The 24,936-nt window shown below is 38.3% G+C and overlaps 1 protein-coding gene across 2 annotated transcripts in view; it reads right to left on the reverse strand.

The window, feature by feature from the left end:
• Positions 1 to 24,936, reverse strand: part of NTF3 (neurotrophin 3) — a 51,684-nt gene that overhangs the window by 20,396 nt on the left and 6,352 nt on the right. Inside the window, exon 2 of one of the 2 annotated variants that reach the window (XM_064462190.1) lies at positions 22,511 to 22,644. The exons of the other annotated variant lie outside the window; for it this stretch is intronic. Coding sequence (XP_064318260.1) covers positions 22,511 to 22,537 — 27 coding nt within the window. The 5' untranslated portion in view covers positions 22,538 to 22,644. The remainder of the gene's footprint in view (positions 1 to 22,510; positions 22,645 to 24,936) is intronic. 2 annotated transcript variants of the gene reach the window in all.

The following is a 24,936-nucleotide window of genomic DNA, read 5'->3' on the forward strand; positions in this document are numbered from 1 at the left end:
TCATATAATTTTCTTGATTTGTTTCTATAGGACTTTTAATTCAAAGCCCTTCATGAAGGGCTGAGAAATCTTCTCTTCACACTCAGTATAAATGTCTACTGCAATGCTAACTTTTCTGTATGGACTGCAGGACACTGTCAGCCTGTTTAAGATCATAAAAAAAACCTTACTTCACAGATCAGTCTTCTTTAATGCATTAGGAATAAAAGAAAATTGTAAAAAAATCCCACCAAATCAAAATGCAGTTATATACTCTGCTCATGAGGAGAGTGTAGGAACCTATATTGAGTAGAATTTTAGATAGCGAAGGAAACAAGATTAAACACACAGAAACAGAAAAAGTAAACAAGGAAAGTGGTAACTTCTTAAAGCTAAGTCTTGGGATTGTAAAAGGTCAAAAATGCTTTAAATCACTAGAGCATGTTTCAGTTAAAGATGAAACAAAATGGGGTTTGAAGTACTATTTAAAATTGAGGATAGGAATCCCAAAAGCTGAGGGAGTCTCAAAGAGTTAAAAGTCATGTATTTGGCAAGAAAAAACATGAGTCAATGTCAAAAAGTTTACAAGATGACCATCTGAAAATATTTTGGGTTCAACAGATCAAAACAGCTTGCTTGACTTGAACTTTAAAAGAAATAAACAAACCAAGAATATGTTTAGGAACACAAATTGTTTAATTGTTTGAAGTGAATAGGCTTTCCTTCCACATGGCTTGAATTTAATTGATTGGACATTTCTGATTCAAAAAATTTTCAGGAATTTGGGAAGACTAGGATGTATGGTGTGGTGTGAGAATCTCATCTGATTGCTAGACACTAGCAAGTCAAAGACCTGAATGATAATATCATTGCAGTGAAATCATAAGGACAAACAATATTATCCAAAAGATGTGAGGGAAAAGTCTTTAAAAGCCTAGGAAGTCCTTTTTCTCTAACAATGCGGGCATCTGAATTTTGCCTAGATGGCCAGATCTTCTGCAGTATAGCATCACTGACTAGTGTCATTACTCTAGCTTGCATCATTGTGAGGATCTGGCCTTTAACTGAAAATGTTCCAGAGCTTTGTGAAACAGTATCATTCAGTGAATAAAACACAAACCTTGATTGTCAGCACATGTCATGCAGAAACTGTTTTATGGTTTGATGCCAGTGTACTTTTTCACCAGTTCTGAGACTGACAAATTTATTTCTTCATGAGAAATTTGAAAAAAATCTCTCCTTTTCTCCCTCCTACGCATCTTTGCTCTTCTCCCAGCTGTCATCACTGTTTACAGTTTGAGTAAGCAAAAATATATATTTACGAGTACAGCTTACTGCTGTGTTTGCTGGTATAGACTGCCTGAGGGCATGTCTGTGAATTGAGCACCCAGCTACATACATAAATATACCCTCTTCTCTTGTCAGCCTTTCCCCGTCCCTGCCTTGTTTTCTTAAGCCATGTGTTAAATCTTTTCTGTTGGATTCTGAGCTTTGTGGGATGGAGACTGATGTCTTAATTCATGCCTGTGCGTGAGCTCTGTCAAATCTTGAGCAGTACGTGTGAGGCTCCTATCACTCCCAAGCAGGGAAGGCCAAACCTCCTGTCTTTATCAAACACCGCTGTGGCCTCTTTCCTGATCTGTGAACCTACACGCTGGATTAACTGAGGTCACAGAGCAGGAGAAACGTCATGTGCCTGTGTTGCAGCTGAATATTGCACCTCATGGGGTTGCGTGTGAAAGCAGCCTTACGAGAAGATTTTATTTTCAGCTGCAGCCTAGTGCTACGGCCCTTCTCCTGACTGGACATGTGCCCATCGGACAATCCCAGAGCATCTTGGTTGCCTGCCAGCCCCAGATGCCAGAAGCATGTCCCCACTTCCTCTTCCTTTACATGATGAAGTCTGTGGGGTCTCATTCACTATAACTCTGAAAAGTTGCATCTTACAGAGTCTTGGGGCAGTGAGGCTAGATCCTGATGAAGGCCTCCAGATGTTATTGCAATAGCAATAACAATTAAAAATCTACCATAACTGAGTAATGTACCATGAATTTAAAATCTTGGTTTTCATACAGTTTTAGAAAAAATGTTGCAAAGAAACATCTACAGTCTTATCAGAACTGGCCTTTAGTATCGTGCAGACTGTATTTGTGGCTTTCCAAATGCTCATGACTTCAAGTCAGTGCTCCCACTGAGGCCAATTGAAAGCTGACAGTTCACAGAAATTTTGTGGGAGTTCTTCTCACTGTTTAACTAGTCAGAAAAGGGTGTCTGGTGATCCGGTGGTTAAGGTATCTAACCTGTATTCAGTTTCTAACTCCCTTGGGAACTGCCTTTATAAGTTTGGGAAAGACATTAAGGACTTGTTTACGCTGCTAAAATTAACTTCATTTTTTTACTGATTCATTTTGCTGTTCATTACGGATAAACATGTAGCTGCCACAACGTTATACCAATAAAGAAAAAACATGTTAGTTTTAGTTTGAGCTGTTATTAGCTGAAGTTGGCTCTTAGTAGCACATTTGAAGTTTTTTGTTTATTTGTTTCACCTTCATTGTAGTTTTGACCTTGGGTAGCTAGAACGCATTTAGGGGTTCTGAAGTGAAAAAGAATGCAGCTTTCTAAAGCTACTTTTCTCCCTGTGAAATGGGAATGATAGTACTAATTAGCTTTGCCTCAATGATTCTGTTGAGTATGCTGTAAAACTGAGACTATATTTGTTGTGGGAGCTGCTGTGGGAGATGAAGACAGTTCTTGTACCCAAGGCTCCCTTGATTTATTCATGTATGGGCAAAATATATTTAGATATTTGTCTCAACTGCACATTTCACTTATCTGTGTCACAAAAACTAAAAATAAAACCTAGGGAAAACCAGTTTATTCCTTGCCACTATTTTCCTAGCTGCAGAATATCTGTAATAAAAGGTTACATGCATATAGCTGTAAATGCTATTGCTAGATGCAGACCTGGTAGACTCGTGGTTGATGTAGTCAGTTATCCAGTGGTCTGTGGGTAGCCTGAACAGTGCTTGGAAAAGGTGTGAACCCACTCCCATGTCACCTCCAGAGGGATACTAACAATGTTTTTTGCTCATTGTATGGTAGATCACATATTTGGGCTTGTTTATGTAAAACATGATACTGATTTTGCTAATAAAAGTTATCCAGACACTACTTTTTGATCACAGACCCTTATCTGGTTTTACATAAGGCAATGTAGAATCAATTTCAGCTAAATCAAATGTGACCATCTTAATTCCCAAAAACTGTTTACATGACCATGTGTAAGCACTAGAAACTATTTGTTTTGACTCCTTTTTGTTATCGATGAGAAAAAATTTGTGGTGATCACAATAATATCAATGAAGTTTTCTTGTGGATCTGCACCTCCTACACATAGTGAAACCTCACAGTGATGACATAGCCAAAATGTGAGTTCAAGAAAGAAAATAAACCTGTTCAATTCCTTTCAGTGAGTCATCACCTGTGGGAACAAAGAGGAAAAACCAGCATCATAGGTAGGATTTTCAAACTTGTCTAAAGGTGATCACCCCTTCAGTTGCCAAAAGTGTTTTGGTGCCTTTGCAGATCTCAGAGCTCTGTAACACTGGGAAGTGACAAAAACTTTAGAGCCCCTGTCCTTTGATGGACTTTGAAAATAGCTCAACATTTTTAAAAAGTATAGATATTCAAGGAGTATTAGTAAGATGTGTGCACTGCCTCTATGCTCTGGATCTACCATCTGGACAAGTCCAGATGTCAAACACACAGCTTTTCTGGAATGCAGAATTGATAAAGGCTGGAATCCGGTATGATGTTCTCTACACAGATAAACCATAGCACGTGAAGTTTGTGTAGAACGCCCTTCTGTGATAATTTTGTTCTGCAAAAAACAAATATGTTTTTTGGTTAGTGTGTAGAATCACTGCAATGTTTCAGAAAGTCCTTTTCTCCAGTTTTCACACTAAATTCATAAGAGAAACATAATAGTGGCTTCTAGTTGCTGAAGTATGATAGCGAAGAAAAACGATATCACCCTAAAAGATGTACATACAGAAATTAATTACAAGAATGAATACTGTTGAATGGTCATAGTTTCTCTGGTCCCAAAGGCATTCTGTCCTTGTTCTCCTTTCACACAGGATACATGACATAATGTGATACTGTGATCCTGTGCTTTTCTTAATTTTTTATGCCTTTTGTATGGGTGATTGGTTTATGTTCTGACAGCCATAAACAAGAACCATAAAAAGCATACAATTTATGCAAAAATAATTACAATTCATGAGCATCCATGCATTTTGTTAATATGTTTTTATTTATTTTCAGGCTTCTAAGCAAATAGCTGTATATACTGTATGCAGCACATTTCGGGACCACTCCAGTTCCAAAAGAAGTCAGTGGGAGTCTGTCTGTCTCCTTTTGGTAAGATGGAATTGGACTGATAAAGCTGTGAGAAACACTGAGGAAACCTTTGGGAATACTTACTCAAAATTACTTAATGAGTCAGGCTGAAAATACAAGATCCCTCTGGTATTCCCTAATCCTTCGTATTTTCAATAATACAGTATGTCAAGATACTGGACACCAGATTTTATCCTCTAAATCCACTATACCCACAGCTATACCAAACAGTGGGGGGTGTCATCTCTTTACATCATTCATCTAAGTACTGTGTCAAAGAGATGTTAGTTCTGGGAGTTGAAGAGTGAGGTCACTCACAGCTCCTCCACCCTTTTGGTCCCTGATACTACCAGACATGACTACATCCAAGATAGCACAAATCACCAGTTTGTGAATAAGTTAACTATCCAATGTGAATGGTCTTCTGCATACACCTTCATCCAAATCCTTCGGCTCAACTCTAACTGCTGGTACTTTCAATTACACTCACACTACTTCACATCATTCCGACTTTGAAAGCCTGAGAATATATCTGAATCTAAAACCTCGACAGTCTTTTAATGTCTTTGCCTTTCCTCTCTAAAGCACTGCTTTCTTTTTTTTTTTCTCCAGAGTTTACATACTCAGACTGTAACTTTTTTCCCCAGTATTCTCCCATTAAAATGGCAACTTTATAACTGTGTGTCACTCCTATTGGATCTTGACCATCTGCTGCAATGTGACTGGTGGCTGACCCACTTCGCACCCTTAAATCATGCAGCAGGGACTTCTGAAATAACAAATCAGAGTCTTATTTGTTGTGACTCAACACAACACAACTCAATGCTGTGATGAGAGCCATTAGCTGTGTCTAAATCATCACAGCAGTGCAAGAGACAGTGTGGCACAGCAAGAATAACGCTGCTTTATATCTGAACCATCCGGAAACTAAGGACTTCAACAGAAACGAAATAGTGCCCTGAGTAAGAAAAGACAGCCACTATGCCTTGCAAAGCTCAAAGAAAATAAGAAGAGCCAAGTAAAAATGTAGTTAATGGAAGATGAGTACTGAAGAAACCCAGTACAAACAAAAAAACCCAAGATGTAATTCTGCCATAAATAGATCATGCTAATTACCTATGTATAGTATTTTAGACTTAACAATAAAGGACATTCATCCAAATGCAAGCAGTCATAACAACTAGTAACATTTTCATTAAAAACAGACTAAGCCCATTATGTTGCAAAAATGTAATTAAATGAATTTCAGCAACTCTATACCTCTTAATTTTTTTCGACTGGGGCTATTTAATAAGCCAGTATCATTGCAACTGCTTTGTGTTTTTAAAAACACAAAGCCAAACTACTAAAGGAGAAAATCTTTCTTAGAAACAATTCCTCAGTATTAATTTTTGTTTGCAAATTCAGTTTTCCAGTATTCATTCTGTGTGTAGAAGGGTGGGTGGCTTTTTTGTTGTTTTTGTTACACAGTGTATGGAAGAAGAGACTATTCTCTTAACAGAGAGAGTCTGAGCGTTTCCAAATTTCACATGCAGCTTCATCTTTATGCTATACTCAGAAAGAAGTGAGACGAAACAGATTTAGTTGCCTTAAATCCTGCACTTTCAAAGGAAGTACAAATGTTCCTTGTGTTTTCTGAAGACTGGTATTATCAACAACGATTATCAATCTTCTGTTTTATTTTTCACTAGAAGTGATTGTAAGAGGGTGGGTCAAATATCCCAGTGATCCTGTTCTCACAAACTGTCTCTGGGATTGAACAGTGTTTGCACCTTCTAAAGTGATTCCATCTTGCAGCTGAAGGCTGTATTGTCTGGGAGGACCACAGCCCAAAGGACTGTAGAATTTTCTCTCAACATTGGCAAATCTTCAGATTTCTCATCCTTTTTTTTTTTTCATTGCCTTCATTTGACTCCGGTTGGCACACCAAGAGATTACAGGCATCAAGTTTCACCTCACAAATCCTAATAGCCATAAGGCCTGTATTTAATGAAGTAACTCCCACCTCAACAGAATGAGACTGCTTTTACTATATTATTATGGTAATCAACAACTAAGTTGGCATTTGCCAGCCATAACCACAGATGTCTTCTCTGAAGTGTGGGAGAAACAGCACTAACATCAAATACCACAGTGTGGGAACACTTGGCATACACTACCAGCATAAGAAAGTCAAGCGTTTGGCCATGCTCCTGGAAGATACTGTGACTGAAGTGACATAAATATATAATTAGGAGAATCTGTACATCAACAAGAGCTGCACCCACTTTGTTGTAAAAGTAATGGGGAAATCACAGCATTTTTCATTGTTCTTCACCTTTTCTGCCATGAAAGCATCTGAGACGAACACATCTCTGACTCTGATTTTAAGAAGGCTTCTGAGAGGCCCTCCTTTAGCTTTGAGCAGTACATGTACAATAAGCAGAGCTTCAACAGCAATGCCTTTGAGCAATGAACCACCTTTAAATCACAATCCAGTAGTAGTGTTCATATTTGGCTAGTGTATGTCTTGCTCAGTTCCAGTACAGTAAGTTCAATAGGCTTGGAGCTGAACTGCAGTACAGCCATTAATCAAAAACCCTATAAAATTGAGTTCCAGGAATTTATAAATACATAATACAAATATGAGCTGTGGGATTTTTTTCTGTAAACACTCCATCTCAGCAATGCTTCATGTCTCCCCAAGCACCATAACTTCACCAGCTAGCATAGCTTGTTCTACTTCTTGATTTCTATCTGCCTCAACAGTGTTGTCTTGCTTTGTATGCCTGCTTTTTGGTTCACAGTCATTGTGAAGAGGAGAGAGGAAGAAAACTGTCACCACCACCAAAGCCTACTTTTTTACCATGGGATAAGCAGGGCATGACCCCATAGGTCTGTGATCAACTGCTTGCTTTATTTCTGAAATAAAGTGGACAGGACTGGATCCCTCCTACCCACATGTCAGCAGCCTGTCCATGAAATACCAGAAGTTCAGTATAACTCCGAAGTCCACTAAAATCCTTAGGAATGTCTCCATTAAATTCATTTGCATTGGTCTACAAGGCCCTAATGTTTTCACTTTAAGAGTAGGCAGGAAAAATTGATTTCTTTGTTTTGTTTTCTCTGAAGGAATGCTCTCTCTGTTTATGCTTTCCTTTTATATGAAAACTCCCTTTCCTCTCCTTCATTGCTATTCTACATTAAAACCCCTTTTTAGCTGTTTTAGAGGGAAGTCTGACACTGGAAAGTGTTTCCATTGGTTCCATCTCCTACAGAGACCGCTTGACCCAACCTTCTGAAATGCTGCTAAGCGGATATTTTGGAGAGGGCTGAAAATGGAGATCACTTTCTTTGCCTTCCAGAAGTGACCTACAAAGGACTTTCCCAGTGAATTAATTTGCTTTCATGTACTCTGCAATGCTTTGTTTTGTCTTGTCTTGGGCCAGACTGCACTATGATGGCATAAGCACATGTCGGTCTCTGACTCAAAAAACCTTGTAAAGTGGAGAGGCTTGAGTTTTCTTGTGGGTATTTGGGTTTTTTATTTTTTGCTTTTAGTTCGGCATGAAAGCGCATCTCAGTAATTCATAAAGCACTGAAGATATTCATTGTAGCCTAAGTAAATTGAAGTAATGTTTAATTTTTCATTTTTAAGTGATGATGAAGAACATAATACTGCATATGCAGTTTACAAGGCTCCCACCACTAGCATTTGGACTCCATTTTAAACTTATAAATCATATGCTAAGTATAGTGCTTGTTTGGGTCTGTTAAATATTTCCTTCTCATTTGTTCTTATCAACATCCAGTAATGATATATACATATGTCATGCAAGACAGTAAATATGCAGAAGTTCTAAGGAAAAGTTCAGTGCCCTATCTAGGCTGATTAATGCGTAAATGTTTGAAACTAGTATGAAACTAGAACAGTGATAACCTTTAGCATACTCCAGAGGAATGAACAGAGAAGACAAAAGTGCTCCTATGGAAAGCACCACAACAAAACCTATATGCCACCCAGTCTCCATGTCAGGGACTCCAGACAATTGTGTTCCCTAGTCCTGTTCATTCCCAGGTGTGTTTCACTCAGTCTGGGAGGCAGGAAATTTCATTTTCATCTTTATTCTACCGCCAGACGTAAGCTAAACCCATACTTGAAAGTTGCAGGAACAAATCCATTAAGTACAGGAATCTTCTGCCACTGTGCTCATCTGTCATTTTAACTCTGTGCCTCTAGATAGACAAACAGATATTTATTTACAGGGAAAAATCTGTGAGCAAGAGAAGGGTGATCTCTTCATGTCCATTTAAGAGTCTTGTCCGGATTTTTTTCTTTTTGAGAACCCTAGGGCTGCTGCAAGAGGAGAGAGAAGTGTCTCATGTATAAAAATGTGTTTGCAAATTTATGGTTAATAGATGACACAGCTTGTATAGAGATGCTGCCATATGTTATTTCAAATTATGCATAAATATCTATTGCTGAATTAATTGTCTTTCTAAACTCACAAAAGATGACAGAACCTAAGCTATAGGAAATAAAAACACCATCTTAGGCTGCATTAGGCTACAAGGTATGCAGTCATCTGCTATGTTAATGATATCATACATGCTTGTGTGCATATGTTTATCAAGACAAGGCTACTGAGACTGTGAAGGGATGCCCCTGTGTTGCCCTTGCTGGTCTCAGCTTTAGGGTAAAGGTAAATAGGAGGCAGGGAAGGATATGTCTATGGTGTAGAGCACTGAGGGGACACTGTACTTCAGTGTGTTTTGGCAAGTTCAGCATTTACATATTTATGCATCATTGCATAAGAAAAGCCCAATATATGGTATTGATTCTGTACCCATGCTGTGTATGGGCAGAAATCCAGATTTGCTAACCTGAAAGAGACTAGATTTAGCCCTAAATCTGTCTGTCTTACTAAAATAGTTAGAGAACTAGTAAACAAAATATATAATGATGGTTTCAGAGCTTCCATGAACAATTATGTACAACCATGTATAATTACAATCATAAAAAGAAGTCCTCTGTTTACATAACACCTCAGTAGATATGCAGAATTCTCTGCAGCCTCTATAGATACAGCACTATGAAATGCAAATGCTTGCATCCTGCTAAACAGCCACTAACAAACACACTGTGGAAGGCTAATAAGAATCCCAAACATACTTCCAAATTCATACAAACTGAAGTAATCTTGAGGGATCTTGAGGGAAAGGTAAAACTGGGATGAGTATTAACCACTTCTTAACAGTAGTTATGGGTAACAATTGCAACTGTAAGTATCCCAACTTTGCAGAAAACTAGCTAGCCCTCTCATAGAAGTCTAGCACATAGCAGGTGTTGAAAATGGAAATGTAATTTCCCATCTAGGCAGACATCCAATATTTATGAGCCAAGTCTGTGGAAATAACAAACTGCCGATATGGACAGAATAATTTAGCGGAAAATCGAGTAAGTTTTCCACTTCAAGAAAAACTGTCATTCACCTTGTGTCCAGTTGTACTCCTACTAGTGTCTGAATGTATTGTCTGGTGCTGAAGCAACCATACAAGGTACTAACTAGTGTTGATTACAGCTACTTTGTTACCTGGCAGAGCCAAATGATGCATGGGGGAGAAAAGGAGAAAAAAAACCCACAAATACCTGGGAGGGAAAACAGACTACTGACTTGCAGCACCACCTCTAATACTTCCTAGGCAGTGTCTGGGGTCTGGATTAAACATAGTCTACAGTTGAATTTATAATCTGATTTGACAATATTACAATCTTGTCAGATATGTGTTGAAATTTCTACAATGTTGGGTGGAAATTTCATGAGCAACAGATGCTGCTCTGAGATTTCTGGATATAGAAGTATGACCCTTGCACTTTTGGACTGAAGTCAGAACCAGAAGTGCAGAACTAGAGTGGCACTGAAGAACCAAGTCTTGAACACACCTCCTGCCCAGCCAAAAACTGAAGATCCTTGGATTTGCTCTGCAGCTATAAGGGGGAGAATTGATAATTGCCAGACAGAGGGATCTGTGCCTGTCAACACTCCTGACTCAAAAGTCAACTCCCAAATTTGCTTGAGAATTTCCTGTCTCCTTCTGATAAGGGTCCTGTCTCATTTTGGCAGCCTACCTACATCAAACTGCCAAACTATGCATAACAACCCATGTTTCATGGATATTTACACAAATTTCTATACTGTTGGCACCACCACAAGTGGCTCAGATATCATTGGATCAATGCAGAATATTAAGGTGTGGAGAACTGAATTAATATGTCCAAAAAGGGAATATATTCAATGAATTTCCCTTCTTCCTTCTGTCTGAAACTCACTCTGTTAGAAGACTGGTAAGGAGGCTGGACTCAGGCTAAACTTTTGGAATAATAGACTATAAGTGCAATCAATGAGGTGGAGGTGCCCATCGCTGGTTCTCTGTAAGGGGTCAGCTTCAGCCTGTGAGAACTGGTTTTAAGTCGATTATGACACCCCTGCCCCCACCCCGGTGTATTTGTTATTCAGGCAGGCATGCCAAAAAACCTCCACTAAGTGACTGCTTTTTTTGAGCTGGAACTCATTCCTGGACAGTTTGTCGTAAGCACTTGGTTAGAGTCACAGCAAGACACTTTGGAGCCTGTTTTGGCAAGCCTTCACCCTCCCTTCCCTCTTTGGGCTCCTCCCAGCTGCTGCCAGCAAAGACTCCTGCATCCCCAGAGATCTGCAGGCCCTCCTTTTGGAGAAGAGCAACAGCTCTAACATGCATCCTTTTTGGTGCCTCTCTGAAGTGACGGCCCTGCTCACCCTATCCCTTGCTTTTGCTGTATACATACTACTTAAATGTCAGGCTGTGCTGCTAGGTGTGGAATGAGTGCCTCCCATCCTCTCCAACAGACATTCTGCTTTCAAGAATTCCCCATGCAGATAGTCATTTTTACAAATTTGCGATAACCACTCTGGGCTCAAAGTCTGAAATTCCTTTAAAAGTGAATGAACTTGAAGGAATGATTATGGAAAGCAAAACAAAAAGGGGTACTGAACACTGTCAAAACAATTTTGGTAGGCAATTTTTTTTCTGTTCAAGAAAAAATGTTTCTATTCTCTCAGACTGTACTTGTTAATTTTTGGTCGTTTTTGTTTTTGTTTTTGTTTTTTTCTTTTTTTTAAGTAGATGAATCACCTGTAACCTGAAACTACTCAGGTCAATATAAAGAGCATTTTTATATCTAAAAAGCAAGAAGGATCATATCAATGAGTCCACAAAAGTTATATTCAATTATCTAGAGATGGAGGCCAAAGAGAACTTTGCAACTCATACATGAAAGATGAAGTCTGTTCCTACTGAAATCACTAAAATTTTTTCTGTTCATCTGAGTGAATCAGCTCATACCCCAAACACTGAGTATATAACAAATTAATTGAAAAGTATAAAGAAAATTAATTAGCCTAACCCAAAGAATAATAGAAACAAGAATGATTTAATTAATAAATGAATTAATTAATGAACGAGTGAGTGAATGACAGAAGGCTGTGCTATGTTTTAGCAATGTGTTACTAATCAAAGCCAATGGAAGAGCATTAAAACATGCAGTACCTAGGTTCTAGCTATGCATTACTAATAAAAGCTCATGAGATCTTCCTTAAAACATTCACTCAAAGTGGTTTGGATGTGAATGCATTTGTGTGGACATGGCATTGGTAGACCACAGCCTGACAAATTCCCAGCCCAAAATATTTGTAATGGAAGAGTTCAACATGAAAATACATATCCCAGTGAGTTGATACTGGTAGAACTTAGGGATTTAAAAACACATGAACAAGCTGATCCAACTCTTTTTAAAGAAGCCAGGGCTGCTTCTGTGGCAGAAACTGTCTATCAGCTGGTATCTTCAGCCCATAACTTGAATACTCTCACCCAGTTATATGGAATACTTAACTGCTGTTAGTTTGACAAATAAAGTCCCATGACAAGATCTCACACTATAATATGATACAATGTGCTGCCTCTCAGGTAGTACCTTCTTCTTTGGGACGCATATGATTGGGAAAAAATGCATGCCCATGCCCAGTGAGAAGGGTTGCATTTTTCAATGCCCGCCCCTCTACAATCATGTGATAAAAGGAATTTGCTAACTTAAAGCTGTGTGCTAGTGCAAGCTCCTACTTGTTGTGGGGCAAAAAGCCAGAAAGCTTTGGTTCCAGTTTTCTCCAATAGCATGATTATGAACTCTCAGAGACTGCTGACCCCTCTGAAACAGCTGTAGTGATCAGGCAGTCAGACAGATATATTTATTTTCCAGTACCAGGACCTAGAGAAATACCCAGCACCACTATAAATCTTTGAATTTGCTGGGTTTACAGAGGCTCTAAATAAGACAACTGTATGAACTGGGCTATCAACACTGAAGATCTTAGTCAAGTGCTTCCAGTACCGTTACGTACAATTAAAAAATGAAACAGAAGAACATATTGGCCCTGTTTGTGAACTAGAGAGCAAAGTCACCTTTGAACTATTTTGGGGCAACTAAGCATCAGAAAACAAAAAAGAATTAAGACATTGCTGCTTCTCCAGAATTTCCCAATTCGGACACAGCCTGGGCTGACCCCCAGTTTTGCTCCTAAGTAATTGTAAAAAAAAATGTTTGATCACAGAATAAACATAAAAGTAATTAGTGGAACAGAAATATTTGTTAGCAATAGAGGTACTGTTTTACCCTGCAATTGCCCCTGTGCACTCCCACTGTGACTTTTTAGCCTGTTTTACTAAGAAAAATTTTGTATGACCACATTGCCTGCTAATCCCCTCCTAGCAATTTCTAAATTTGCAAGTTTATTTTAACCAAATATATAGAGGTGCAAAATTCTCAAAAATATTAAGTTCCCTCAAGTTTCATGCTAGTTGGCAGAAGAAGACACTCAGGTTAGTGAATGTCTCATTCATAAAGAGTGAAGTGTTGCAAGCTCAGGAGCTTTTAGGCTGTGCATTAGCATAGGCAGTGCTCTCAAGTAGCTAAAGCACATGCTGACTCCTGCCAAGCTAGTAGTCAAAGAACATTGAAAAGAGATAAAACACTGTGTAGGTGCTTACAGGACAGGGAAGTGATAGCAGGAGAGTAGGAGGAAGCTGAGGTATTGCAGAATGAAAGGGAGTGAAGCTCAAGGAAGGAGTACAGGCACAGGACAAGAAAGCAGACTTCATTCAGGTAACTGCCAACAAACAACTTGTTTTGGTTTAGTCTTTGTTACTTGGAAAATAGCTTATCTTAAACTCAAAACTGGACACTCATATACAAGAAGCAGATTATGCACAAATGGACATGCTGGCAAATTCAAAGCTTACTTTAAATTTACACTTTAGGCTTTACAATAAAACATTTAAAATTTTTTTTTCCATGAACAAGAACTTTGACCCTATGGGAATTAGATATTGCCAAGAACAAGTTTGAAGAAAAGTTGACACGATTTTAATTATGGATGAATTACTCTAATTCTGTAGTGAAGACATAACCATTATACTAAATTTGTATGAACGATGACATTTAGGAGGGCACATAGCAAGGGTCAGAATTACTTAAAGCCTTTCATGAAACAAGAAGGCAAGTAAACAAAACAGTTAAATCATCATCTGATGAAGTTTTACGTGTCTTCTGTTTTGAAAGCTGTTGAATAACATCAAGGTCATGTATTCAGAATACAGATTTAAATATCATTTAATTCAGGACAGCTGGACGTATCAAGCCTGTGCTACTGAGAGATGTCTTTCCCTTAATTGGTTAGAATAATTTTGAAAAGGTTGTTTCTTTGTTTTTGTCAGTGAGACATAGTCTAAATTTTTCACTTCCTTTCTTAATTGCAAATTCCACTTCTCTAATGTATATTATAGTGGGACACTGAGTTTGAAACCTAGCAAGCCTTTCCTTTCTAGATGAGGCAGTGTCTGCATGCATAAAATCTTTTGCCTGCTTGCATTCTTAGGTGAAATATGAAATTAGGGACATAAATGAAATATGGAAATGGCTGAAAAGCAAACCAAGATGGGAGTACCAGTAGGAACTGTGTCTGCTATAAAACCATTACTGCAATCACCCTTATAAAAGAAGGAGGTAATGTCTTTAAAATTTGGCTCTGCCAAGAAATAAAGGAAGTCATAAATGAGTTAAAGAAAGAATCGTGAGAACACCCATTCAGTTGGAGAGGAATTGTGAAAGAGGCATTTTTTATATTAATTCTTAGAACTCTACGTTTAGGATTTGTGATACAAATTGTGATGTTGCACCAATGTGCTGTTGATATGAACCGTTAATCTGTTCTTTCACTTTTTACTGAAATGGTATCAGTGATTCCAAAGACAGTTAAATCTCTCAGAAAAAAGCCTATTTTCTTGAAAAGCACAGAAGAGCCCTAATACAGGGGAGAAGGGAAGCGATTCTAGCAGTGCCAACAGTCATTGCTATTTTCACTACCAGATTGTCTCCAGGTGTTCTGAATATGGTGAGACAACACACTGGTGATATGGCTGATGCCAGTATCATCTACAGCACTCTTCAATGCAAGAGCAACGAGAGGGGGGAATTTTCCATGCCCTCTGTTTTCTGTCCCCATCACCAAAGAAAATAGCACAGGTGACAGACATAGGAGATAAGTTTATGGTTCTGATGTTGAGAAGCTCTTTCACTTTCCTTCACAACTAGAACCAGACACAGCAGGGAATTTATTTGCAGTGATACAACCACGCTGCACAGCAATGATGTGGTGTGGTTTTGCCTATTTCTCTCAAATCAAATTGTGGATTAATACAGACTGAAAACTATGCACTAAGTGTTAAGGTGTGGTAGCCAGGTGCAGTCAGCAATACTAGAAATAGAACTGGCTGAAAATTTCTCATTGTGGTCATGCAAAATATTCTGTACAATTTATGTTCTCCGTTGGATATTTATGATTTGGCAATATTTTTCTCATTTTCACCATTAAAACCTTAATTGCTAACAGTAAAAATTTCCATTTTATTCCATGTGATTTGCATCAAGTGAGATATTTCCTTTATATTTTCTTAACAAACTCAACACATTTTGTTTCCCTAAACTCAATAGCGAATTACATAGCAATTCTCTTTGTACAACATTATATTATAGCAATTTTATTCACAGACATGGCTTTTCCTTCTGTGCTGAGCCCCCTGAAGGATAACATCTTCAACAGCTGGTTTATTAAAATCCCTCAGATCAAACTGTTATGGTGAATCATGACTGTAGGCTTATATGGTGCACTAATGGAGATGTAGTTTGGAAGTTTGATGCAGCCATTCTTCTTCTGTGCCTCTAAACACTTTCGAAAATACTGTTTTTTACCATTAAAATCTAGTTTCAATTTATGTCTTTTGGAGAGAGGGATGAGGAGATGCCTTTTTCCTTAATTCTTTTTTCTTTCTGAGTTCTGTCTAACCATCATCAAGTGCTTTGTAGCAGGAGAAAGATGAGAAAAAGAAGAGTATATGTAGGGTATCAAGAGAAGAAAGAAGATGATGAGTAAGAAAATAGAGATGCCAAAGGTCCTCAGAGAGACTAACCTGACCTGAAGTCAAGCAGAAGAGAATCAAATAAGAATTTGTCTTCTCACATAGATAAGTAATGCTACTGGAAAATAGCATGAGCAACAATAATTATGTCTTTTATGTCTTGGGGGATTGGTCAGAGGTCCTGGATTTACTTCATACCATGGCATTAAGAGATGAAGAGGAAGGGAGTTACCAGACTGTGGTAAAGAAATTTTGAAAGGTATCAGTACCACATAAAGGAAAAATAAATGGGGACAAAACTTTACACAACATATTTGAGAATTTTTCAATAAAACAAGCAATTTCAGGGGAGCTTGTGGACCCTATCTGCTCAGATGGTGATGGGGCACAAAGGTGTCAAACTGAGAAAAAAAATATTGCAAACTCCTGATGTATATTTAGGGGAAGAAAAAAAAAAAGCTATGAAAAATTGCTAGGCTGCACAGCAGAAACAAAACAAATTGCATGTTTTTGAGGGAAAGCAAAGGAAGGCTGTAGCTGACTGGGTTACCAAACTACAAACCCGTAGGAACATGCAGACACAGGAGAAAATTGAGGACTACAAGCAAAAATTGACAAAAGGTAATCAGAGCTGACTTGTAAAAAAAGCATAAAGGATTGCATTATGCATGGGAAAAAAAAGTACTGACTTACATAGCTCCAGCTTTTGGAAAGAATTGTTTTTTAACTAAGAAGCAAAATTGTTCTGCAGAAGATGACAAAACAGGGCTGAGGATATTTTCCAAGAAACTCAGTGTGTATGCATTCTTCATGGTTGAAGAAAATAAGTATTGATTGGAACTGTTGAGCAGCTTTTTTAATATATGAGCTGGAACATTACCTTCAATCCAAATTAAAGCTTTCTGACTTACACATTTTCCTTTTGTGCCCAAGTTTAAGTGAAACTTGAAATGATGGGAAAACATCAAGGAGTGTTATGGTTTTATGTGACAGTGTTTTACTCCAAGGTTGTACCTAATTTTAAGTTAAGAGATACTGTACACACAAGTGGAAGATCTGAGACAGAGGTGCAATATGTTTATGTCAAAGGAGTGTAGGAAGATCGAAACACAAAAAAAAGCTTTAAAAAATTGAACTCACACCACCAATGATGGTGATTTCCTAGAACTTAGATCAAAGGTCCAAGACTGACTCAGGGTTTTGGTTTTTTTAAATTATTATTTATTTATAATATTTATTAATATTTATTATTCTGGGGAGACTATATATGGGGGTCTGTATTACCAGCTTCATTAGTACAGAGAAGGTATATTATTTGCTCAAATGTCCTTCAGTGGAAAATTTAAAGCAAGAATACCTGCTTATGTAATCATAAGATTAAGACCAAAGGCATTGTGAATTCTTTTAATTGTAATGTAAAAAACCAAATAGAAAATCCACTCAGATAAGGAACAGGACATCTCCAGTCTTGTTCTATGTACAGTCAGTGCACATATATACGTGTAGATGTATATAGAATATACACATAATATCCAATATCTAAAGCAGAAAAGTCAGTGGATCAGACACCACTGAGAGACTGAAGAGAGCTATGATGGATTTTAAACTTCTGATTTCCCACTTGAAGATGATTTACAGGTGCTATATTGCCATGTCAAATTGTTATAAGAAGGTGGTCCAAATTACCCATAAATAAAATCTAATTAGCATAATATTAAAAGATTATGACACAGTGAATGAACTTTAACTGGAATCCAGACTGAAGTCTTAAATATAGTGTAGGAAAGACCAAGGCACAGAATTTCCTGTGCTATAAGAGATAAAACTTCAGACTAATTTCTTTTGTGTTTCTGTGCATAACTCTGTAGTTTTCAAGATAGTTGAACAGTTCGATGAAAAAAGACACTGAAAAAATGACTTTCCAAAATAATTTTTCTTTAGCATAATTTATCCTTTGTTGAGAGTAGGTTTTGATGTTGATACTTCTCAAAGATAGGCTGGTGCTGAACAAACTTGACACCTGGCCCTTTTCATGCTAATCTTGCAGTCTTTCCAGATGGCAGAGTTTACTTCTGTTCCCATCTGTTCCTTTTCAGTAAGAAAAAGGAAGGAAAAAATGAAATTGCTAAAACATTTCATGGCTTTTTGAAGGATCTTTGAGATTATTTTCAAGTCCTTTATTCTGGACCACAATCCTGTGGAAGGCTGGTGATGGCACCTATGACTATTTGCCTCAGATCAGAGGTAAAATGCTGCGTTTAATTTTTCAGGTTTTACCCAAGAGAATTCATCTGGATGAAATTCACAGATGGAAAAATTGAAAAAGTCAGAGTCATCACATCAGCACATAGTTGCAAAAAAAGCAAACAAAACAAGCAAGCAACAAGCAAACAAAAGTGGTATAAGACTTGTGGTTAGATAACGTTTGAAACCATCTAGAAGTAGAGAGGTCAGAGCAGAATTTTGCTAATTCAGGTTTGGAAAACTGTTTCTACGTTACGAAAATTTTTGTGCTGAAACAACCACTCTCATTTCCCTGGTTGTTTGCAACAGTTTCTCTGTTGAGTTTTCATGTCTTGACTCTGCTCTAAATTTTCACTGCTCAAGATGAAGTTATTCCCTGGGGGTTCATTAGATTTCTTCCATGTAAGCGGGGTCAGAATTAGTCCTCTGTTAAGCTAGTTATCTCCAGAGCTAGCAACTGACTATTCAAGAAAATTCAGCAGGAGGATGATAGAAGCTGATGGATGGGAAAAGACAGAAAAAAACAAAGTGAAATCCATCAATGGAAACCTGCCAGGTAACCAGGAAGTCATTTTGGATGCTACTTTGTAGTCTATAAGTTTCCATGTGTTACTAAAAAACATCAGTTAATCTGAAGAAAATTCATAAAGCAATTAGAGTAAACAAGTCTCATGGGATATTTATGAATAAAAATTAAAATAATGAAATTTATGGACCTGGCTGAAGGAGGGCTTTATGTACACAAGGTACCCGTGTGCGCACGTATTTGAATATCTTAAATAGTAAGTTGTCTGTACATTTCTCTTGTCAATGATTTGGACCAGTTCCCTTACAGGGCCAAGGAGATTTCTGACTCTGGTAATTCTAAAAAAGCATGTTGTCCTGAGGGAACTGGAAAAAGGCTGTAATGTAATTCATGTGTCCCACCAAACAATCTGAATACCTGAGAGGACCCTCAGTGTGATTGCAGGGACGTGGCAGAGCAGGTGGCTGTCTTCTGCATGGCACAGCCTGTGCTCACGCTGCAGGCACTGCAGGCACTGCAGGGTGCTGGCTCACTCCACCTGAACCTCTTTACATATGGGAATGTCTTAACACCAATCTACAGTGTCTTTGGGCAATTTGCTTCTGTAGAGCTTTGCAATGCCATCCAAACAGGAATAAAGCCAGTTAATCTGGAGCAGTTTTGCTAACTGATTGGAGGATCAAGAGACTCTCCTTAAGCATGGTGTTGTAGTGTATAGGCATGCCAATTTGTGTAAAGTTATTTTCTGGTTCTCTGTCCAAGCTGATGCCAGGCTATAAACATACCTCAGTTATCTTTGGGAGACGCTGCTAAACCTTTCTCTTGAAAAAGAGCTATTCTCCAAGAACAGCTTATTAAAATATCTCCATTATTTTCAGCAACGATACCCTTTATTTTCACTTATTCCTCAAAGAATACCATCATTAAAAATGACCACTAGAGTTAACTAATAAAAAAATAAAATTGAAACCAAACCTCTATTCTAAAAACATCTCTTGCCAGCCATCCTACTGCCACCGAGGACTGTGTTGTTGCTAACAACTTTTACATGGAAAAGCACTCAATACTGTAGTAACGAGTGGCACTCAAGTTAGATGGGGGATGGTATGAAGATTTTAAGTGGAGTGATGGAAGCCCAGCACTTGATGAATCTAAAATTAGACATGACAGAGCTTTGAAGAATATGCTATCTGGCTGGCTGGGATCTTAGGACCACAGACCATATTAGGAGATATTAGACTGAACTAGAAGATGGATTTTGTTGGTTTTAATTCTCCTGCTCTGAGGAATTCCACTCAACCTCCCAAGACCAACAGCTTTCAGAGTCCCCTGTGAGGGGACAGTATCATGCCCTGGGTTGCTTCCGGTCAACAGGCTTTGCTGGCTTCACTGTAGTAGCTGCAAGTACCAGTTTCCTGGTCTGTGGATGGACGGTGCCTGTAGCTGTCAACAGATGGGTCAAAAAGGAGACAGGGTTTTGAGCAAGGGAGAAGCCTGACAGGTTTTTAAACTTCAGTGTCCATGGGAACTTAGCTGAAATTTAGTAGAACAAACAGGGGAATGGTTTGTTGCTGAGGAACTGGCAAATTCCAGCAAAGGAATGGATTTGCTACAATTTTTCCAATCAAGTATACCAGGCAACTAATATAGGCATATTCTCTTCCCCTCTCTGCTTTCTGTGATTCAACATACTAAAATGCTTTGGATGTGCATCCATAGCTTTAAAAAAACCAAACACCAACACACAAATTTAAGGTTTGGTTACTGTCTCACTAATTTTAGTAGGATTGCCTGGGTGCAGCTAAGGTCAGAATTTGGTCTGCAACCACATTGAGTTCAGTGGAGGTGCTGGTGTCAAACCTGTCATCAGAGGCTGAAACAGTAAAAGCACAATCTGACCAGAGACAGGCAAAGATTAAGGTAAACAAATGAACTCACCAAGGAACAACTTTGCCAATCAGATTTGCTTAATGGTGGTTCAAAGGACAGCAAAACCTGAAAAGTCACCAGCTTTTACGTCAGAGGAATGAGGTAAATGAGGACAAACTATGAGTAAAAAACTAAAATGAACAAGAAGGTTTCCTAGTAGAAGGAAGACAGAAGAAAATCAGAAAAATCAGAATATTTTACTGGACTTCGAAAACGTATCTATTTTCCCAAAAAGCAAACTCCTCCAAGGGAGACCACTCCCTATCCTAGCAGATGTGAAAAGAAGTTTTAGTTTCCCAGGGCAAGATTTAACTCCATGAAGGTTTCGTTTGCTTTTACTTTGTTAAAAAAAAAAAACAACAATGAAACCAACTTATCTTGTAGTAGTATTTAGGTTGTTCTGCTTTTCTCAGAGCCTGTAATTGTTACTCTTTCAACACAAAAGCTAAACAATGTTCTTGAGTGTTTCAACTTTTTAAAGGTGGTTTGTATACAGAAAATGCAATCTCTCAGCAGAAAAATAAAGTCTCTGTCCAAACTGCCTCATGACTAGCTTTTGTATTATAAAATTGATTTGACATTTTTCCTAAGTACATATAGAGACCATCCAGGAGGAAAGACGTACTAAGGCAATACTTCCTAAAGGTGTTCCGATATGGTGAGATATTTGTCATCTCTCAGAAAGAGTCTAGCTACATAAAATTATCTGTTGCAAATCATGCCTGCTAACAGAAACAACCAGACTATACCAGCCGCTCTATATCATCAGTACACAGTCTGTCCAGGGCTTTCACGTGGCACCTATAGTAATAAATAAAGTAGGGCCAGGGTATGGCATCAAGCACTGGCATGCAAAGCCTGCTTCATGCAGGCTGCTTTATGTGCAGGTGCTACACAGAAGAACTGAAGGATGTGTTTGGCAGATGGTGGTACTCACCATACATGCCCAAGTAGAAAGGGTTACTCTTTTTTAACACACAGACTTGTAAAGTATCACTATTCATATTCTTATTTACAAGGTTGAGAATATTTAAAAGAGTTCTAGTTTTGTAGGACTTTCAGATCCTCATAACACCGGATTAATTACACGTCTATTACTGTCGATGTTAAAACTTCCATTCACTTCTGAGAAGAAATGTCAACTCTGTTTTGAAAATTCTGCTTTCTGGGCCTTAGGGCCATCAGGTTCAAAAACTTGATAGCCCTCACTGGTACTAATGCCAAGGACTTTTTGACTACAGCTGCTTTCAGCTTTCTATAAGTCTGAAGAAGCTGCTAGGTAGTCACTGTGAACAGGAGATGTTTTGATAACATGCATTCCTCATCATAAGAAAATTTATTTTCCTTTTTTTTTTTTTTGAAAAAAAAAAAAAAATTCTATTTTGTCCAACGCCTTGAGGGATCCCACTTCTTCCAGTATAAGTGAGCTTATTTCCCCATGTTACAAAAGAAATCGGTACTTAAGAGCGAACTGAAAGTAGAAGGCAAGTTGGTGGGGTCCGTGGTGGTCAGGAAGGACAAGGTTGGAGCACCATGAGGGAGCCTGGCCCATGAACAGATGCTGCTTGTGTGAGTGGCACAACTGAGCTGGAGAGGGAATTACTCAGCACACTGATGTGATGACAAGATTCCTGACTCCCTGACAGGAAAGCATGCAGAAGTTTGTAGAAAAATTCCAAGAGGGGCAATGAGTTGGTCAGTGCAACAAAGAGCTATTATAAGGCAGTCTTACATGGCCTAAAGGGAGGGCAAGGACAGTGCTAGGAAGGTCAGAAAGAGGAGGACAAAGAAATAAGATGCAGTGTTCTCACACTGCAGTCACATATTGACCCCTCCTCTTCCATTCACACACACACACACACACACACACACGCATGCATTATTCCCACACATGTGTAGATTCAGCTTACACATGTCCCCCATCTTCTCTGCAAAACAAACCTGGCCTGAAAACTGGAGATAAGCCATAAAACAGGAACCTGGTAAATTACGACTGAGAAGGCTGGATTAGTGTCTGGTGACCTACCACTCTTCAGTTGTGTCATTGAGTAGTCTGAGAGCATTAAGGGGTACAGCTGTGGGAAAAAAAAAAAAAAAGTGGTAGAGAAGGAATGGGCTGCAAATGGATAGAAAGGACAGAAAACAAATTTTATACAGAAGGACAGAGAGTGGTTAGAAAATGGGCAGAAGAGACTCAGAGTGGAAAAGCCCAAGATAAAAGGTCTAGGGAAAATCAATTCAAAGCACCTATGTTAAATATCAGGGAGGAAGTTGGTCAGGCATAATATTGAGAATTAGCTATCCACAATTTAAACAATAAATTAGTCCTAGTTTAATTACACAGAGGTTCTTTTACAGCAGAAGAGAGAAAGAGAAGAGACAACTAGAGAGTGCAAGAAATCCATATAATTACAGAAAGCACATACAAATGCAAGGTGGTATCAGACAAAGAGATGAAAGACGTCACCCTGTTTTTGGAATGTCACCTTTACTCCTGGGCTTTCTAGTGCTACGAAGATGTGGATGAAATTGAGGGAAGTCAGAAAACTAAAAAAAGAATGATTAAAAAAAAAAAAAGAAAAGAAAAAGATCAAAGAAAAAAATCATATGCACTTCGTAAGACAAAGAATGGGATTAAACAAAGAAGAACAGCTTGTGTCAAATATTTGTGGAGTATATTTAGTAAACAGCAAAAAGGAAGGAAAGTTACTCAAGAGGTTGGGGGATCTAAGTGAGAGAACATGGAAATATCAACAGACAGAAAAGAAAACCTATTCTACAGAGTTATCTGCATCATCCATTTAGCAATTCAGTCATGTAAAATAAGACAGCAAATTATTTGAGAAATGATTGGAAGAAATAGTTTTGTACTTCTCACAGGAGCTGCAAATGATGAACTGCATAAATATTTTCTAACTTTTAATGTACAAATCCAGGAAAGACCCCCACTATGTCCATCTTCATTACCACCATGTTTTTCTTACCTAATAAAAGATAAAGTTTATTTTTTGCCAAGATGGTGTCACTGGACTTTTTTTTTGCTTCTATCTTGCAGTTTAATTTTGTGCATACCACTTATGTGCTAGGACCATGTGGGAAAGTGTTGGGAACGGTAAAGAGAGGACACACAGAGATGTTTCAACATTCTTCCAAAGCATTTCTTAGGTATTTCTGCTGCAGCCTTTGCACCTAAGGAGCATTTTTTTTTTACTCAGCTGACTACACACTATCTATTTTATTCCCCTAAGACATCAGTTTATCATTATCATTATTAATTCACAAATCTCAGCATCTAGTGGTACTACAGGTTTACCTCAAATACAGCATACTGGGAAAACTGGTTAAATGTCTCCATTGGATTTATGAGGTCTGTATTTGATAGCTAAAAGCCATAACATCTGACCTTTGTTTGAAGCAGAAACCAAATACTGTCCAAATCCCATCTCTCAAGAGGGCAAAAGCTGCTCTCTTCTTGCGAGTGTGCTTGTTCACCTCCTGGCTGAGGTAGAAGCCACAGGAAAGGATGCTATCTTAGAACTTGACTAACCATGGAGTTATTCAGAAGCAGCTGTTGAGCTTAAATTTCACACTCACAACCTGAATTCACTTCTGGGTGTAGATGAGCCTTTAAACGTTCACATAGAGTACAATGTACTTCTTCGTTCTGTAACTCCCCAGTTACAGAACGATATTGATTTAGACTTCCAGCAAATGCAGGTGGATTTTTGTAGGGCATAGCCTAGAAATATATATTTCTGAGTTTAACTAGATTAACACTTTCTTACATGCTAACTCAGGTAATGTAAGATAAAACATGTAAAACCTATAGCAGGGACAAACCCAAAATAAAGAAATTTATTGCTGGAAGGTGTGAAAGAGTAACTAAGAGGAAACACATTTATTGCAGTGGTCCCATTATGGGCATCATGAGCAGCTGAAGCCCAGAAAATGTTGGAAGAGTGCTGCAAGTCTTACCCTGTAGGATGCAATCCTCCAAGAATGTTTTCATCACCTGTGGTACAGGTTTGTAATAGATAACACAAATGGAGCTTGTTCTATGGAATCTGTATATTTACATGGCTAGCTGGGTGGTGACTCCCTCTAAAGTATAGGCAGAGTGCCAATGAGTCACGCACGCTGGTTTCCCAGCACTGCCTGATGGAAGCATCGAATTACCTGCTATCCTTTCCCTGTTCATTGAAATTTTACCAACAGGTTACTTCTCTGAGCTCCAGGTGACTACTAATGAACTTTGTTTCAACATGTACAGAAACACAGCCTTCCCCAATACACCAAAGTCCTCATTCACACATACCTTCATTGCACATTTCCCCAGAGGTAAATTTCAAACACATCCTTAGAAACAG

This window comes from Phalacrocorax carbo, chromosome 1 (assembly GCF_963921805.1).
Source record: "Phalacrocorax carbo chromosome 1, bPhaCar2.1, whole genome shotgun sequence".
In the NCBI taxonomy this organism is placed as follows: Eukaryota; Metazoa; Chordata; class Aves; order Suliformes; family Phalacrocoracidae; genus Phalacrocorax; species Phalacrocorax carbo.